This window comes from Melopsittacus undulatus, chromosome 4, assembly GCF_012275295.1.
Source record: "Melopsittacus undulatus isolate bMelUnd1 chromosome 4, bMelUnd1.mat.Z, whole genome shotgun sequence".
Classification (NCBI taxonomy): Eukaryota; Metazoa; Chordata; class Aves; order Psittaciformes; family Psittaculidae; genus Melopsittacus; species Melopsittacus undulatus.
In genome coordinates this window covers 56,958,205-56,976,848 of record NC_047530.1, presented here as the reverse complement: position 1 = coordinate 56,976,848, position 18,644 = coordinate 56,958,205, and the positions used below count along the sequence as shown (strand labels likewise).

The window sequence follows — 18,644 nt, the reverse complement described above, 5'->3', positions numbered from 1 at the left end:
ATGCTAATTTTCTTCAGTATTTTGCACTTCAATATTGATTTTTTTTTCACAATTCTAATAATATTTTGTTTATATCTTGTCCTTTTGGTAGAAGTTTTTAAAGTGTTTTTATAAATGCTTAAGACTCACAGAACCTCTTGATGCAGGGAGATAGATATTAGTGCTGGCAGTCTCCTTGTCAAATGATGATAAACAGACACACAAAGCTATTGCAACTGACATTTTTAAAAGTTATTAATACTAGAACCTTTGCAGATCAACTTAAGGAGACCATCTGCAGCTGTCACTGACTTCAGAGGGAGCTATGAAAATCAGGATCTGATGCTGAAATCCCTGTTGTGACCTTCATTGTGAGATCATCATTTATATCTAAAGGGGATTTTTGCTACTGCAGGATGTCCAAGGCTTAGCGAGACCACTGACACAAGGGTTAGCCCAATGTCTGAAACCTGCTTATGATTAGCTTGTTTTCAGCACATTTTCAGATGCTGTATGTTTTGGATGCCAAACATAAAGTGTTAGAAACACCATTCCTTTTGTTGCAAGACAGTAATTAAAAACCCATATTTAATTATGAAACAGGCTGGAATGGTTTTAATATAGAACATTCAGAGAACAAGAAGCCTAGAAACACAGCTCCAAACTTCATAGCTTTTGCTCATATTCCTGCCACAGTTCCCAGTAAGATTTCTCTTTAATCTACATTTGCCGTAGTTCCTTCTTTCTTCCTTTCTAATAATTTAAGAGACAAGATGACAGAACAGATTAGAAAAATACCTATAAATAATACCGTACGTAAAGAGGTATTTACCCACTGAGTCTTAAAACTCATTCCCTGATTTGGTTCTATTTTTATATGCCTCATCTTGCTTGACACTGACAATGATTCATATAAATATTAAGCATTCATTTTTAGTCCATTGCACTTAAGTGAAGCTAAACTGTTGTGTTCTTTAGAGTTTTTACCCCTGCACAGTAAAAGGGACCTGCAGTCCTTACCTAGGATGGAAAGAACAGCAGGATTCAGTTCCTAAGTTCTTTACAGTTTGGTCCTGTGGTCCTATATTAGGTAGCACAGATCTATCATTTGTAAAATATTCAATGATATTCATATTTCAAAGGGGATTTTTGTTTGGGGTGGGTTTGTTTTGTGGTTTGGTTTTCTTTTTTTCCTTCTGCAGGATGTGAAAAAGGATGTGTTACCCTGAATTAAAATCTAAATCTGAAGGCTGTGGAATATAACATGATTTCTTCTTTATACTTCTTTGTTGTGTCATGCTTATGGAGCAAAATTCTATTCTTTTGCTATATCTTGGGTATTAATTAAATATGGTTTTTAAATGTTTTGTTTATTGCTGAAACATTTTGTTCCTTAAACTGCACAGCAAAGCTATTGAAACAATGAAAGGAAATATATATTTTCTTTGTCGCTTCTGAATTGTAATACAATTGTGTTTTTGTTACAGCACGAGTAGATGTGATAACAGATGGTAAAACTGCAAAATTGCCTCTGCTTCATTAGAGCCCCTGGCAAGCCTCCTATATAAGGTAAATTACAGTAGAGAGGGATATTTAACAATATATCCTTCACAGTTTCCAGTCTGATTTTGAACTAGTATTACATGTATCATAAAGGCAGTGAATGTAACAGCTAGAATGTTTATTGATCACTTCTGTGTTGGTTGTTGATACCATAGCTAAAGCACACATGCTGTAAAAGGCCCTCACCTCGCAAAGACTTCTTATAGCTCTTTTCCAGGTTAAATTTATCCTGGCAATAGTTTAATTGAGACCACTTACCTTTAATGGTGATAATGCACTTTTATTAAAAAGTAATAAAATGTGATTGATTTCCATTTCAGTTAAAGAATTTTTATGTTAAAATATTGATGAAAAGGCAGCCTTCAAGAATGCTTGTATTTATATGGCATGAGTGAAAGGCAACAGATTGATAGCCCTGGGAAACGTAGGTATTTTCAAAACAAATTATGTGATGTGTCCTTACTCTGACTTGGGAGCTTGCTTTTCAGTGTGACAGAACTGCTCACACTCTGGGGTGTAAAAGTTCTCTCTGCTTCTGCATATTATATCATACTTTCTTGTATGTTTTGTCCATTGCTTCTTCACAGGGGCTACACAGAGATCACTGAATCTTTGCACATGGCTCAGCCCAGAGTCAACCACATGATGATGATGTACAGTTATTTCCTAATAGGACATGGCTTCAAAGTAGTGAGTGAAAACAAAAAACTAGACCTGCCACATGGTAAAGTAATGCTGTTTCTGACAATATCACTACATATATCTGTTTTCTGCTATTAGTCTTCCTGATTTCAGTAGCCCAGAATTACCACACGGGAACAGCTTCTTGGTTCCACATTACTGGGAAGTGCTGTCTTGAAACATACCCTCATGCTGTACAAACTGGATCAACTTCACTAACTGCCTGGATTATGCAGCTGTCTGAAGTTGAGAAGTCTCTTGAGCAGAGACAGATGAAAACGTGAAATTGTGCAGTTGGAGGAAGATATTAAACCTGAAATTTCACATTCCAAGCAAAAAAAATTAAATTAGTAGCATGTTTTTGAGAACAGCTTCTATTCAGTGTGGATGCAGCAAGACTGTGCCTGTTAGCAAAGAAATATGGGCATTAACAAGGCTTTGATATAAGGCAGTTGTCAACAATAGTGAAACAGTTCTGAGCACAGGCAGAAGCAATACTGTAGGCACTAGGAAACTGTAATATGCATTTTAAAAAATGATATCTCCAGGGTTAGTGTTTTGGGAATTATAAGTTTGAAAACCTGAAACTTCTTATTTGGCTATGTCCTTTCATGAGTCTGGCCTCAGAAGTGAAGATGTAGGAACTGACTGCTAGATTATGTGATGAAGGGATGGCGGGTGCCCAGCCCTGCTGTCTTTGCACTGGCTGGCACAGCTCGTATGTATACTGCACCTCTTGAAGGATCATAGCTTTGGGTGATATACTCCAATGCAGGTTGGTTTGGGAAACACTACATCTGAGTATAGTGTAAGTTCTTCACAGAGATACTTACTGTTAACTTGCTGGTTTTATGGTGATAGAATTTAGGAATCATCAGCAGAGATTCCTAAAACACTGTTGTGCCAGTTACTGCAATAAACATTTACTAAGGGAGGGATGAAACAATGCAAAGCACGTAACCTGAGAAAAGTGTTTTCCTATTTTGACAATGACATATTAAGATTAAATGTCTTATATGATTCTTCACACAGTAAAATCATAGAAAATGGGAAGGACTGAAGCAGACCCAAATAATGTGGCTTAATGTGAGGTAATAGAACGTGGTGCTCATGTGCTTGTGCCATTACATTCATTTGTTCATGTCCTGCCTTTGTACAACTGGCATTCTGTAGATGCTAACTTAAAACCCCTGGGAGGATTTTTCAGAGCTAACATAAGCAAGCAAGTAGGGCGCACAATTAATGACTTTAGTCAGATCTGCTGACAAATGCTCACTTGATAAACTGTATTAATTCAGTTGCTTGCAATCATCTGTCCAAAACTCAGGTTTTGGGTTGTTTTTTTTTTAGGGTTTGGAGTTTTTTTGCTTTCTAGTGAATTCACACTGTGTAAGTGTGTGTAATATGCTTGTGGACAAGTGTGGACTGTTCCAAACGAATATTAAATATCGCCGAATAAGAACAAAGGCTTACCCTGCTGTCCTAGCCAAGATACCCTTTCAGGACAGAAAATGGTCAGGTTTAGAAGTTGCTGTAGCTAATGTAAAGATTTGTGGTTTGGAGTTGAAGATGCTATAGAACTGCTATTGAATTTCAAACATTGCCTTTATGTCAGTGACATGTACAAGATAAACTGAGCTTCTTTTCTTAGCAGAGCAGGTTCTCCAAAAGATGTTTTCTTTAGAACAGTGAATGCACTTTTGCACTATTGATTTCCTGCTGTTGAGACATAACTAACATTTCAAGCAATCCATACAGTTTTGAGATTTACATTAGGTCTTTTAATAAATCACTAGTACCTTTGGGACTTCTTGGTAGGACAAAGACTGAACTCCTATCAGCCGAACACTAAATTTCTATCTTGCTTAAGCAAAATTCAGATCTACGCTGGTGGGCTAGCAACCCATAAAAAGAAAACCAAACATTCCCCCAGTCCCCAGCGATTGACTTGGTCTGGTATTGGTTGAGGTATCATAGCACAGTCCGGTTGTTCTTGGTTGAGGTATCATAGCACAGTTCAGTTGTTCTTGGTTTGTCCTTACAAGTGCTTTACTTGAAGAAGCCTGAGTTGAAATCAGTTCTGCATTTTGTGGAATACATTGCCGGGAAGTGCTAAGATGTACTGTCACTAGATTTCTTGCAAACTCCACACTAGAAGCGATGGGGAGATCCATGTAAAAAAAAAAAAAAACAAAACACAAAAAACCCAAGAAACAACCCAGGAACAGCACAATGTGACTGCTACCGTGTTGTCTTGTTTTTAGAGTACAGATCAGAGGCAAGCCCGTTTACATTGAGTGCTCTGGCAATTACACAATTGTCCTTGTCCTGGGAAAATTTGCCTGAAATAGGTCTGCACTGGTCTCTGACTGGATCCCACTGAAATCGGTGATAGCTGTGGCAGTAGCCCTACAGGGTCCTGGGGTGGGATTTTACTGATGTTCTCTTAACTCCTTGCTTGTCCTTTTCTAGTATAAGACATGACCTCCCTTCTGCTGGAGATTGTAGGTGCTCAGTATTTTTAGGGATTTCTCCCTATTATTTTTTTATATTCTGTTATCAAATTAGAAGCATTCTGATGAAAGGTTTTCATTTAGTTAAGAACTGGTTAAACCATAAAACTGGCCTCCCTCACCTACACCTGCCGATGAACCTGGCATACTGAAGACTGCAAGAATCCAATCTAGAAAACTAGAACAAGGTTATTGGAGTAAGTTTTCAAAATGAAATCTGCGGCTGAACTTCTGATGCATGTCAAATAATAAGCAACCCAAACTGACCAGATCTGTCTATATTTGTATAGGGAAACACACGTAATCTTTTAAATGTGGGGTTGGAGTTTTTTGAGGGAAAACGTGGGCAGGAATAGGGATTCTGCTGCATTTGAAACAAGGAGCTATTATCCTGTTGGTGTATTTCTGTGTACATTTTTATTTTCCTAATGCTGATTATATGATCCAGGAAATTAAGGGAAGAAGATGCATTCAGTGTGGTTGTGCAGACTCAAATAAATGCTCATTTTAACTTGTAGTTGGCTATCGAAAATAGAAGACTTGGTAAGAATAGGTTTTGCCTTTGTCATTTAAAACCAAATAATCCATTTTACTGCTTCTTAAAAGGGGCATTCTTTTGCAGGTTTTCAAGTGAAAAGCCAGTAGGATATTTTAAGCCATCTAATGTGGTCACAACACCACAATGTTCTTGATCGAACATTTGCTCAAAGTGAATCTAGCAGTGCTAAGATTTACTGCTGCTCCTGAAGTATCAACATAATTATGTAAGCGTGTGCCAGTAGTGTATGCCTGTGTTGGTAGCTCATGTGCAGCAGCACACACACTGCTGGCTGTCTGCAGCGCACTGAAATCTGAGATTTATTGCATTTACAAAGGGCCATTACAATGCAATTTTAACTCCCTGTCATTAAAGGGTCCTACATCACTGCAAAAAGCCTTGAACTGAGATTTATTCATAATTTTTATAGCATGATTTAGTAGACCCCCATTATATCATATAAATCATATCTGAAAGAAATGAAAGTCAGTTAGGGTCTGGCCCTATCACCTGTACGCCTGTTGGGTAGTACCTTGTTCTCAGCCCAAAGGAAATGGGGATATTCCTGGAGTAAGCTATCACTACAAGAGTAGGAGTAAAGATAGCAAAATCTGGGTCCTTCCTGAGCACAGGAGATGTAAAAATTATTCTAGAAATGACAGCATGCAGTTTATATTCCAGGGGAGGGGGTGGTTCTCCATAGATTCCTCTGATTTCATCTGATCCTAACACTTCTGTGTACCATTTGGAGTGAATCACATATTTATGTAATGCAATATTCAGTAGAGGAAAGCCTAGTCAGCCTTCTAATACTGTTCTTTCCTCAAATTCAGCATATAGTAACTGAGAAGCTAAGTGTAATACAATTGCAAAGATCTCAAAATGGCTGTTCTATTATCTTACCCCCAAGAATGCACTGAAATTTCATAAAATCAAGCTTATACAAAATGGAAACTCAGTTTTGCCATCTGTTTTCGCATGAGACAGAATTACACACTTGATTATCAATTAGGGCCCCATTTTTCAATCTGAATATCCCTGCTAGCCCTTTTTATTATGAAATGCAGTGCTTGGATATGATTTGGTTGAACATTAATTTAAGTCATGTGATTTGAATGGGGATGTATTCTACAGTCCTTTGCAGTATAAAAAATGCCAGTAAGATCATGAAGAGCTTTGTCAGTATTAGAGCTCTATTTTTTGATGCAATCTGCTAGAGATGCTCATGTCTTTAAACAATTATGAAAATATATGTTTGAATGTGCATGTTCCTAATACATTGCTAAGATCTATTGCACTTCAGTGCTTTAGAACAGAAATATGCAATATCCCTATTAAAAAAAGCAGTACACTGCAATTAATTTGTTAACCTGAACCATACTGCAGGAATATTCACTTCTATCCTTGAAGTCGGTGGTAATTTTGGCATAGAATTTCAAGAACACTAAGGCTGGGCCCTCTGTTACTGATTTGCTACCATCTCTCCTTATGTTAAAAGAAAGGCAGTATGTATAGACTTTACTAAAGTACTACTATAAATATATACAGATCAGTCACGTATTCTTGCAAATGAGAAAGCTGAGTGAGTTCCATTGAATACTAGATGGCACAGAGGAAGGAAAAACAAGATAGAAAAACAGTTTTTCTAGATATAGTCTAACATATCACCTTGTTGTGAGATGTTCCAAAATAGAAATATTATGTTTGATCCACATATCTTTTGTCCTTTGTCTCATGATAAACCAACAGAGAATACCAGTACTTTGTTGTCTTTTTTCCCTAACCAAAATAGCCAATGTCGGAAGAAGGGCAAAGATAATAATTGAAGGCACATAGGGATGGATTAGAGAGAAGGGACCAAGCATCAACTGAAACCAGTCACTAAATTCATATTGATTTCAGTGGCACCACGGTAACATTTTCAGAAGTATTTTGGGATGGTTTAATTTTTAAGTCCTTCCTCATATGGAAATCCCACTCAGCCTTGTAGGAGGTGGCAGTGATAGGAAGGTATATATATGTGTATGCATATGATGGTATGATCCATAGAATCGCAGCCTGAGCTAAAACAAGTAAATTTTGTAACCTAGAAGCATTAAAATTAAGTAAGATTAAAAAAATAAATAAATTAAAATGGCAACAGATGCTGTTCTTTTTTTTTTAGGTTTTAGAATAATAGAAATAAAAATGGAAATAGGCAAATGGATTAAAAAAGCCTTCCTTGAATTGAAACTGCTAAGTCTGTACTAGCCAGCCATGTATTTGTCAGGTGGATAACATCATCTCTCTCATCTCCCCGTGAGGTTGTGACTTCAAAGAGATTGTAAGAGGTTCTGGGCAGACATATCTTCCTGTGTGCTTCTGAACAGCTCTAACCAATGAAGTCACGATTCTGTGTGGCTGTTACGACTCTTTTCCTTCTTTTCTTTCCTTTTGTGATAGTTCAAACATTTATGATTTCTCAAGTCCAAGGGATAATTCTCAGTAGTTATTTGTGTGTGCACCTGCTTCTGCCTTGCCTAGTTTGATAGGGGCTGAAGGTGGAACTTGGTGTGAGCGCTGAACATTTTCTAGCTGGCATTGCAAAGGCTTCTTCAGACAGGATGCAGAGAAGACTATACCATGCTTACTAATGGGTTATATAAGGATTTGCAGTAACATGTCCCTTGGTGGGAGAAAATAAGAATAAAATGGGATTTTAGGAGCTATATTAATAATGAGTGATGGAATGGTAGTTAATAGATGTCTAGCTGTAATTCCATTATACTACAAATGCAGGGGAAACTTCATTTAATGTGGATTCTCATTTGTCCAGAGCTGTAATGCAGCGTGCAGTTAAAATTAGGCTGTCTTGTTAATTGTGAAAGTGTATGGTGAGAATCACTGCAGCCAGCTTCAGTGCAGGATTAGATACGCCTCTGCAGGGGAGACCTTGCAGAAAGGCCCAAGGTGGGAGAGCTCCAGCAGGGCCCCTTTGACGCAATCTCTTCCTGGTGAGAGGGGTGCCTGTGGATAAGGGAAAGCTGTGGGGCAGCTCTCCTCCTTTCTCTCCCTATCTTCTCATGCCCAGTGGGACCCTCTGGAGCACTGGCCATGGAGCACTCCTGTGCAGTGTGTCCCACCTCAGGTGGCTGCAGAATAAGCTCCCCTTATAAAGGGTCATGAGTACCTATTCCTACTCCCTGATACTTTCCCCAGTTTCAGAGCTTAGCTGCACTAGGCCAGGGTAAAGGAAATCATCCCAGCCGCTAAGCCTCCAGGCAATACGGTTATTCATGAACTAGGATCCCGTAAGCCACCTTATACCTACAGGATGTAGTTTATAAGGAGAAATATCAGTTTAAATGAACATAGCAAGATTTAAATGCTCTTGAATGTACAAAAGCAGGCTGGAAGAAATCCCTGGGGAATAACTTCTTCTTATCTCTTCCCCACTATTCTTTTTCCTGTCTGCTTCTCAGTGTCGGAAACTTGTCCTTCAAAAATCACCCTACTGGGGAAAGCAGATTGTTCTGCAGGACATGAAGGGAGACTGAGGGAAGGGTAAGCGAGAGATTTGCCTTTCCTCTTCCAGATTAGAGCTGTATAGCATATGCTAGGATGTCAAGTCAAGCTGTTGAGGACTTTCTATAGGACCCCTACCAGCTTTTATTTAAAAACAGTAAAAATGTTTATTTGGAATGACTACAAAAGCTCTCCCAAGGCTTCTTTAATGAAGCTTAAATGTCCAATTTGAATGTGAACACTAGCGCAGAATGTCAGCTGAAAGCTCTTGGTTCCCAAACACTGACTAACCTAACTGTGAATTAACACAAATACAACCTTATCCTGCTGGGGAGGAGGAGGAAGGGGTCAAAGATGTCAGATACCTGCAGGACAAACTCCAGGAAGTCAGTGGGATCTTTGCTAGTGTAAAACCACCATGACAGACTTGAATATAAACGAGAGAGGATGCTAAGAAATATTTTTCACACATTTGTGAACCGAGGGACCTATGAAGTCTAATGAGTGCAGAAAGCAGGAGCTTCATTACAGCGTAACTCTCAGATATGCTGTTTTAGTGTACCTGTGTAGCTTTCTGCGTGACTCTTTCCCCCCTTGCATCTACTTACAATAAATAAATTTACAAAGCTCCCTGACGATGCAAAAACGACAGTTCTTTACAGAAGCATCTCGCCAGTTTAGGTACACAATATCCATTGACATGCAGTGATATTTAGCTCCCGATCAGGTGCTTTTGAAGATCCACCTGGATGCCTGTCTATTTACACATGCACCCAGTATCTCTGCAAATCTGCATCCCCTTATCTGTTACTCTGTTCAGACCTCCAGGTACCAGACTTTGCCTCCATTTATCCAAATGTGGATCCTTTAAGTTACAGAGAAGTGTGACACCCGTTTATCTTACTAAGGTAAATGTCTAAGGCAATCCTGTGATACGAAATAAGCTACTTTTTCTATTAGACTTAGAAGACAATGCAATTTTTTAAAGTGCCTCATCTTTTTAGAAATGAACTATCTTATTTAAGAAATGAGTGTTTAGAAAAATAGAGTTTAATTAAAATCAGCCACTATTGTTTTAACAAGAGACTGTTGACTATGTTCCACCTAAAGGCAAACAACTAGTGACTGGGAGCTTATGCTTTATCACAGTAAGTTTAGAAATAGACAAAATTTGCAGAGTTAGCTGATTTTGCCTGAAATACACAAATGCTCTTCTAGTCTTCCCTGCCCATCTACAATGAGATAGCATATAATTTAGCATGGGTTAGGTGCTAGTGAAGCAGAACAGTCAAAGGTACTTGTATTTGTAAGCAGTGTCCATCAGAACACTCCAAGAATTACTAGATTTGATTAAATGTTGAGCTTTCCACAGATGGTTCCTAAGCATTCACTGAAACAGTGTATGAGACATTGTCCAGAGAAATCATGCTTTATTCAGGTATGCAGGATTTCATCTCATCTTAATATTCATATACTGTATTCCTTTTACTTGCCCAAGAGTAACAGTATGATGGTTATGTAAACTGATGCTTATATTAAGATGTTACCTTGACATGCAGTTTGGTGCTGTATGTAGACACCAAACACGTATACAGTAACCACCATTAGGTCAAGTCTCGGATACAATTAGGATGACAAATTTTTGTGACTTTTTGACAAAATGGCAATGTGGATTTGAATTGTTGCATGACTGAAATACAGTTTGTAATTGAAAGTAGTGTAGACAATTAAAAGTGAGATAACAGGGATTCTACTTATGATTGCTTTAATTTACCATGCACTTATTAATGATGCTATCAATTATTTTACTGTAAATTAGCTACTTTGAGGTCTTTTCGCAATGTCTCTGTTAGATTACAGGAGCATAAATCAACCTTCCATCTCTTTTTACATCCATAACCATAACATATGGCTTTTATTAGAAAATGTTAAGCTTCTTATAATGTCTTCTTAATGGACAGTATATGCATGTGTTGATGATGAAAGCCATCTTCCTTCACACAAAATATTAATGCATATAGGCCTACGTCTCCATAGATACAAGTTAAAGAATCATATTTAAGCCATGAAATATTCAGTATACACTTCAACTTTGACCAGAATTCGTATTTCCCTAGTTTAATGATACTTTAAGGAAAGAACAAGTTAAAGGTAAATCAAGGGTTGAATTCTACCAGGTACATACATGTAATTGTGAATAAATGGTGTAACATCCACTGCGAGAAAAAAAAAACAAACCAAATCACTTTATAAAATGCCTGCTCCTAAATGAAACCACCCATCAAGAATTAGAAACTGGATTTTATATCCTCCTAGAATTCCAGCTTGTACATTGCAAAGACTCTTAATATTGGTTATAGAATTTATCCTCCAACCTAAAATTCCACAGTACTTCCAAGCAGAAGGGGTTTTTAGCCTCTGTATTCTTTTCATTGGCACACCATTATCACTTTGCCTTTTGGACCATTTCAGAAAATCCTGGACAAGCACACTGCTTTGACTTGAAATGTGTTTTACCAACAGATTCCTGAACACCAGAGATCTGCTATTCAAATCAATGCCTGCTAACACTGAGCTTGATTAAAGGAAGCTAACTAAGCCTTTTGAAGGATACCCTCCAGCCTTCCCTCAGTTTCCATGTTCCCTTGGCAGAAATGAGGGATTTGAAAGCTGCAATTCAACAGCATCATCCTTTCATCTCATGGTAAATATTTTATTATTCTTTTATCCCCTATGCTGTTTAAAGGAATTCATTTAAAATATTAACTTCTTTGTTCAGGGAGGAAGTCTCCAAAGGGTATGCAAACAAGAATCTGGAGAAAGGCACCAAGATATAACTCTAGGCTCTGCTCCAGCTTTCCCCATTCATTCAATGTGTAGACCTGCAGGCTCCCAGCTGAAGATCTCTGCTCAGACCTCAAACCTCCAGCAGTGCTATTCCACCACCCATTCATACACAACCACCTCCCCTGTCCTTGCTCTCTGCATTTCCACTTCTCTTTCCTCTGTCCATCCAATTTGCTCCCTAATCTGATCTCACTTCTGTGATCCTCCTCAGGAACACTGATCATCCTCCCACAGCAAAGCATCACTCATCCCTACTGAGGTCTGGCAGTGGTTATGCAGTAACAAAGGTATGTTTAAAAGAGGAGTAAAATCTATACAAACCAGTTTCTTTGCAAAGCACTATCCTATCTGTTTTCTGGCTTATCAATATGGTTATTTTGGGGGTGAATCCTGCTGCTCTTCCTGAAGTAAACGTTTTCTTTACTTTAGACTTCAGAAGCAGAATCAGGCCCTAATTAATGTAATTATCCTCATATGTAATAGCATGACAGGTACATACTTAGAGGAGTCGGGTGACTGTTAAAGACCATCTTTATCCACAGCTATGCTGTGAACTGCACCAGTGTGCATTCACTTTCCAAAACAACCGCAGGCTCAGGAGGGGAGGAGTTGCCCTTCAGTAGCCAGGCAAGAAACCCATCAAACACCGTGTCCCTTCTACATGAATGAACCTCCTCCTCTGATTAATACCTTGCATTTCCCACAAGGGAAAAGACAGAGTGAGGAGGAAAGTGAGCAACTGAATTACCCATTCTCAGAGAAGCATGATCATAAATATTTAACTTGGTATGTATGAGAAAAGAGAAAGGAACAGGCTCCCTTTCCAGTCCAGGCTGAGAAACTCTGCAAATCCTCTGGTTGCCCAGGCACTGCCTGCTTCCATGATCCTTTCTCCATCTTGTAAAGGGGAGACAGCTATTAGCACATATGAGGGCTAGACAGGGTCTCTGTCTTTACTGGGGGACGACTGATGGTAAAAATTGGTGCAGGGATGGAAATTACCTGGTATAATGGAGATTTCCCTGGCTGTCAATGGGACCCTGCCCCAGGCTTTTTGGGGTTTTAGGAGCCTGTTGGAAAATAAGGCCCTCCCGAAGCCCACATATGAGACCAACAAGCTCATGCCTTGGTGTCCACTCATGCCCCATGCATGGGGCCTGCTTGAGAGCATGGGTTATGTCCTCATAGCCCATGCCTGATTTTTATATGGCCACACACATGGATGGCTACTCAGCTGTGACAGCAGAGATAACCCTGATGATGCTGGGAGGAAGTGGGGCTGAAGGGAGGTTCGAGTGTTTTGGAGCATGCTGATTGCATAGCTTACCCTTGCATATCTGGAGGAGTAGGGATCCTCAAAGAGAGCCCAAATGCGGGGCTGCCACCGTCTCCAGAAGCCCCCAGACCTGCCATCTGGGGAGTCACTAAGTGCTAGGCGTTTTGTCATCTCCAGCTCCTCTTCACCATCACCAGAGTCTCCGGTGCCATCTATGTCTCCGTCCTCAGCACTGCTATCCAGGGGTGCCCCACCAAAACTGTCCAGAGCCTCTTCAGCGTCACGGTGCTGCCGGTAGGTCATCCAACAGCAGGGCTCCACATCGGTCTCATCAATGCCCCAGAAGGCCAGCTCCTCCTCATACAGGGGCCCGCACACGTCCGCGGGGCAGTGCAGCTTGCCAGTGCGGTAGTAATTCAGGATGTGGGCAAAGACGCCTGGGTGCCGGTCAAAGAAAAACTCGTCCGTGCGGGGGTCATAGTCGAAGTGGCTGTGGGCATCGGGTTCAGCGATCCAGGCCAGCCGCGTGCCGGGCAGGGTGCGTAGGGTGCTGCGGTAGGTCTGGTGCCTAGTCCCTCCCACGTTGATCACAATGCGGTCGCTCTCGTCGCCCTGGCCCATCTCGTCTCTTATTAGGCATGTCGCAGAATCATCCAAGCAAGCACGGCAGGCAGCAAGCCCGTAAGGGGACGGCTGCTCGGCGGCGGTCGGTGCCTAAGCCGAGCCACGATCCAGGCCCGCGGGGATGAGGGGCTCCGGCCCCGCTCGGCTCTGCTGCGGCCGCTCCGAGGGGCAGCGGCTGACGGCGGCTCCCGGCGCTTCACCGCCGTCGTCTGAAGTCAGGCGCTCGGGGGCCGCGGTAGCTGCAGCAGCCGCGGCGGAGGGGCAGGGGCAGGGGGGGCCATGCTCCGGGAGCGCGGGCGCTGCGGTGCCGGGGCGCGGGGACGTGCCGGAGGGGGAGGGCCCTTCCCTGGTTGGACGTGGCCAACAGCACAGGGGGAAGAACCGGAAAACAGAACGGGAGGAGACCGGCTGCTCCGGCGCTGCCCGCGGGTGCTCGGTACCGCTGCAGCCGCGGGGTACGGCGGGGCTGTGCCCGCGCCTCCCGGGCGCTGCGGGGCGGAGCGGGGCGGGGGGAGCTCCCGGCGGTGCTGAACGGACAGCGCCGCGCACCGCCCCTGCGGCCGACGGGAGCGCGCAGCCGGCGGGGACCGGCGGCGCGCCCGCTGCTCCTCCCGCTGCCGCCGCCGCCGGGGCTCGGTGCGGCTCGCCCGGCAGCCCCGCGCAGGCGCACTGCTCCCACCCCGTCGCCGCTCTACAGGTCCTAGTGCCTGCTGCGCTGCCGCTTCGAGCCCTGCAGCCCCTCGGGTGGTTCCGTACCCCTGCCGGGACAGGGCTCCCTGCTCCCGTACCCCCGGCTGGAGCAAGGGCGTCCTCCGCTCGCGTCCTCGGTGACCGGCCTCGTCCTCTCAGCGATGGTCGCACTGAGTTAGGATACCCATGGGGAAGCGCTGGGTTTGCCCGTGTGCCCTGCACTGGGCTTGGAGTCACCCTAAGTCAGTCATGGCTGTTCTTCCTGAACTGGATGCACTGAGGGGCAAAATTCAGCATCTCCCCAGATATACATCCCTCCCACCATGAGCAGGGATGGGGTTTGAATGTCCTACTGCATCGTGGTCCCACACACCTGCTCTTTTTATCCATCTTCCATTTTTCCTACTGTTCACTTGTTTCTTCCCTAAAACCTGGCTTGGTAGGGGGTTGTGACTTGTGTTCGTGTTGTTTATTCTTTTTTATTCTCATTAGTTCACAAAGAATGCCAAGAGCAGTTTCACATCTACAGAAAACCTGTTCCTGCCTTGCAAGTAGCTTGAAGAATAGCAGGGAGATGGTGGTGTGGAAGGGAAGTAACAGAGGTATGTAGACATGTTCTGTGTTTTATTTGCTGACACCATCTGAGGAGGAGTGGGCTTATGAAAGAGCCTGGAAAGCTGAGCCATTGTAGATGAATCATGGGAGGTTGTGTCACCATAAGCAGATGAGGTGGAAAGATGATTGATGGGTATGTGGTTGAGAAATACTGCTGAAGGGCAGACTGGTGGGGACAACACGGGTCTCAACAAGAGTAGACTGGGGGAATGGAGTTAGGTTGGGCCTTGAAGTAGGACAGCAGGTGAAAAACAAGTGGACGGCTGCTACGGAGTAAGTGATGTGGTCAGGTTTGTGAGAGGTGTTTGGTCATCCACGTCTTCCTCAGGTTGCAAAGGAGACTATATTTGGAGTATAGAGAAGAGAACTTTGCAGTGGTTGTGGTAGGGTATACCACAGAGGCTTACACAGCAGATTTACCTATGAAAATTATAACAGATTGGCCTTGAAGCTGGAGGGGTAGAAGAAAGGCCCAGGATTTGTGTGTGACGAAAGGGGAGGAGGGATAGTGGAAATGGGGTATGTTATTGCTGCCAGTAGTGAAGGAGAAAAGGGAAAGTGAAGCTAAACCAGCACAACCTTGTACCTCAGCAAGCATAAATTGATGACAAAATCTCCAGGAAGAGATGCCAGGGAGAGGCAGAAAAGTTGATGACAGAGGGGTAATATGAGAATCACAAGCACAGAAATGCTATCTAAAATCCTTGAGGATTGCCAGACAGAGGGCAGAAAGGGAAGTGGGGGCAGGTCTGTGAACTCAAGCCTGGTATTAAGAAAGGAAAAGGGGATGATGACTCATTGACAGAAATAACACAATTATTTTGTAATCGTAGTAAGTACTGCTTCTGATAGAACCAGATCTAAGGATCAATAGGAAAGCACTGTAGGGTATGTTCTGAGAGTTACAAAGGCTGAGGAAGGCAGGTGACCCAGGAAAGAAGTTTAAGGAGTTGTGAATCCTGGGCCAATGTGTCCTTCATGTCACATCCACAGCAGTAGAGGCTCTTTCCCATGTCATCAGCTCCTGCCTTCTGTGTTGCTTTATCCCACATCAGTGACTTATACAGGACCTTAGAAGTCATCTGAAAGTGTATTTTAAAACCAGAAAGCTGTTTAAAGATAGTTTTCACAGACCTGGGTGAGGAGGCCATGCTTAAATGACCTATGAGGTTTCTTTGAACATACTAAGGCTGTAATTGATAAAAGAGCAGTTGGTAGGCATGGAAGAGTTGGATAGTTAAAAACACAGGTGAGAGGGCCTCAGATCAGAGATTGATCATCAAGCAGGAACTGTGAGATCCAGAGCAAGACAGCTGCTGAAATGGGAAGCTCTCACAGAAATACGAATTGAAATATGAAATTGATACATTATTTTGATGTGGAAAATGAGAGATAACTTCATGTTTGAAGCTTACCTTGAGGTTTGAGAGAGGAAAGTATTAGAAAAATAATATACTTATCAAACAAGGATTGTGACACAACATAACTGCATATGAGGATACAGACTCTGCTTTGCACTGTAGATTACAGCGTGATTTGCATTTGTTTAATCAGTTAGTGGTAGTTGATAACACCACATAGGCAGTTCCTGACTTATACATAACAAATATTTTAAGTCAGCCCAGCAGGTGCTGTGTATCAGCAAAGTTTTGCTTTAAGCCTGCCATACAGTGACATAAAATCCTGGTTTAGTTAAAAAAACCCAACAAAATTCCATAATTGGAAATGTTTGGACTATGGTAGACAAAATGCACCAAATAATTTTCAAAGATCTAATTTATGGGTCAAAAGTTTCCACAGAAGTTTGGTTAATCCCAAGCTATATAGTGGTACTTCTACCCCCTTAGTCCTATGGAAAAATAACAATATTACAACTATTTTCTTTCTGGTTTATAGTTGATGTTTTTAAAGATTCTTTTTGGTTGCAGAATAACTGCTTAAACAGATTTGATATCTTAAGCTATAAGCTTCCATCTTCATGTGCTGGCATATCAAAGGATCTCCCCTCACTCTGCAAAGAATTCCAAGACTATAATGGATACATACTCCCCTGTGTATGTGAGCTGAATGTACAAATTAGTTTGCCCCAGTCAGCCATAACCCATGTTCAGTCTTTTTGGTTTCAGCATAGCTGTGTGTCTCCTCTATGCTTTTAGACTTAGACACAACTTGAAGAGGCAAGACCATGGTTTTGGTTACTTGTGCAATGCCATTGACTTCAGTGGAGTTAAAGAATGAAATTAATGAATGAGTAAAAATTTAGATCCCTTATCAGTGAACTGAGAGCAGACTTTTCTATACTTCCCTGATGACTGTCTTCTCTACATTGGGATAAGTTAAGCAGGGAGGACTTAATGCGAAGGTGGATGTATAAGTCCAGGAGTTACCTACTTTTTTCTGTGATATCTATTGTCATTTTAAGTTATGAAGGCTGAGGAAAGCAGGTGACCCAGGAAAGAGATTTAAGGACATGTAAATCCTAGGCCAGTGGATCTTTCTGGTCAGATCCACAACTGTAGAAGCTCTAAGCTTACTAAGTTTTACTTGCTAAAAAGAATTAAACCAACTTCAGTAGTGCTTGGAGACCTCTGTGGGAGGCGTGGAGTTGGTAGGTTGTTCAAATAGTTCACAGTCTGAAAAAGGATTCTGGTGCAGCAGCAGCAAGTAATGTTATCAGAAATTCTTAAATGCATTGGAAAACATTAGACTTGGAATTACCTCTTGTCTCCTAAGCTGATTCTCACAACTGGTGAGAGATTTTGATGATCATCTACCTTGAGCTGGGCTGACCAAAACCTGGCACAAGCTATAGAGTTCAGAAAGCCCTTTCTAAAGGCCTCCTTTGTGGGAGCTTTCAGAGAGGCCAGTTGCACAGCTACTACCCAGGAGAGTATATATGCACTTTTAGCAGTCCTGTTAGAGTCATTGGGTCTACTTATAACCTTAGCTGTTCTTCTAAATCAACACTTTTAATGATGACAGTGAAAGAATAGCTTTAAGCCATAGATCTATTTTAGTTTCTAAACTACTGTGTAGCAGAAAAACAGAGTGAGTCCCCTTACTAATTTTATCAGTCATGTTAGGTCACTCCACTCTCTCCTGTGTTCTGATGACACAGGAAGAGTAAGTCCTTCTTTCACCTCTGTATCTGGTTTCCTGGGATCACCTTTGTTGCCCTATGCTTCAGAGTAATAATATACAACCTATATAATAATATACAAAGGTAGGTTGTCTTTCAGACAGAAGTCTGAATTATGTCTGCAAAGAAAAAAATAGCTTGTGGGTTCACATGCTATTCATTTGTTAATCCCACTGCTCTCTGCTTACTGCTTTAGCTAAGAACTGCAGTGATTTCTAATCCAACTCCCAAGGAGCTTTCTTCTCAGTGTGGGAGATGACTGAGTGTATATTCCCTAATATTCCTAAACTTAGTAACTCGTAACTTTGGAGTGATTTTTTTTGTTCCTATGAAGACATTTTACCACGTATGGAAGATGCTGGATTAACAGATCAAAATCACAGACTGTCGCACAGGCACAGAAAGCACATAGGGAAGCTTTGTTGTATGCTTTGAGGCTTCACTAGTATACCAAGATTATCTCATTCTGCACACCACTTTAGCCTTTCATTTACTGAGGTTCCTAGTGAGGATACCAACAAAGGTGACAGCTAATGAGCCATTCACTCCTGAAATTTAAGCCTAGGTCTGAGTTCATCAGCCAGTTTATATTAAAAGGGTTATTACGTAAAACTTGTTGCTCAATCCTAAGAAATGCAACAATATAAGCAGGGAAAAGAGATGTTTGGAGAACCT

At 41.8% G+C, this 18,644-nt stretch overlaps 1 protein-coding gene across 5 annotated transcripts in view; it reads right to left on the bottom strand.

Moving 5' to 3' along the window:
• KCNC1 (potassium voltage-gated channel subfamily C member 1) overlaps window positions 1-13,626 on the bottom strand; it is a 123,347-nt gene extending 109,721 nt beyond the window's left edge. For 3 of the 5 annotated variants that reach the window (XM_031052680.1, XM_013130081.2, XM_005153279.2), the window contains exon 1: window positions 12,953-13,522. In XM_031052680.1, the coding sequence (XP_030908540.1) occupies window positions 12,953-13,522 (570 nt within the window). Of the gene's footprint in view, window positions 1-12,952 lie in introns of all 5 variants that reach the window. The other 2 variants (XM_005153278.2, XM_013130080.2) reach the window with 2 other exon arrangements.
• Between the last annotated feature and the right edge of the window lie 5,018 nt (window positions 13,627-18,644).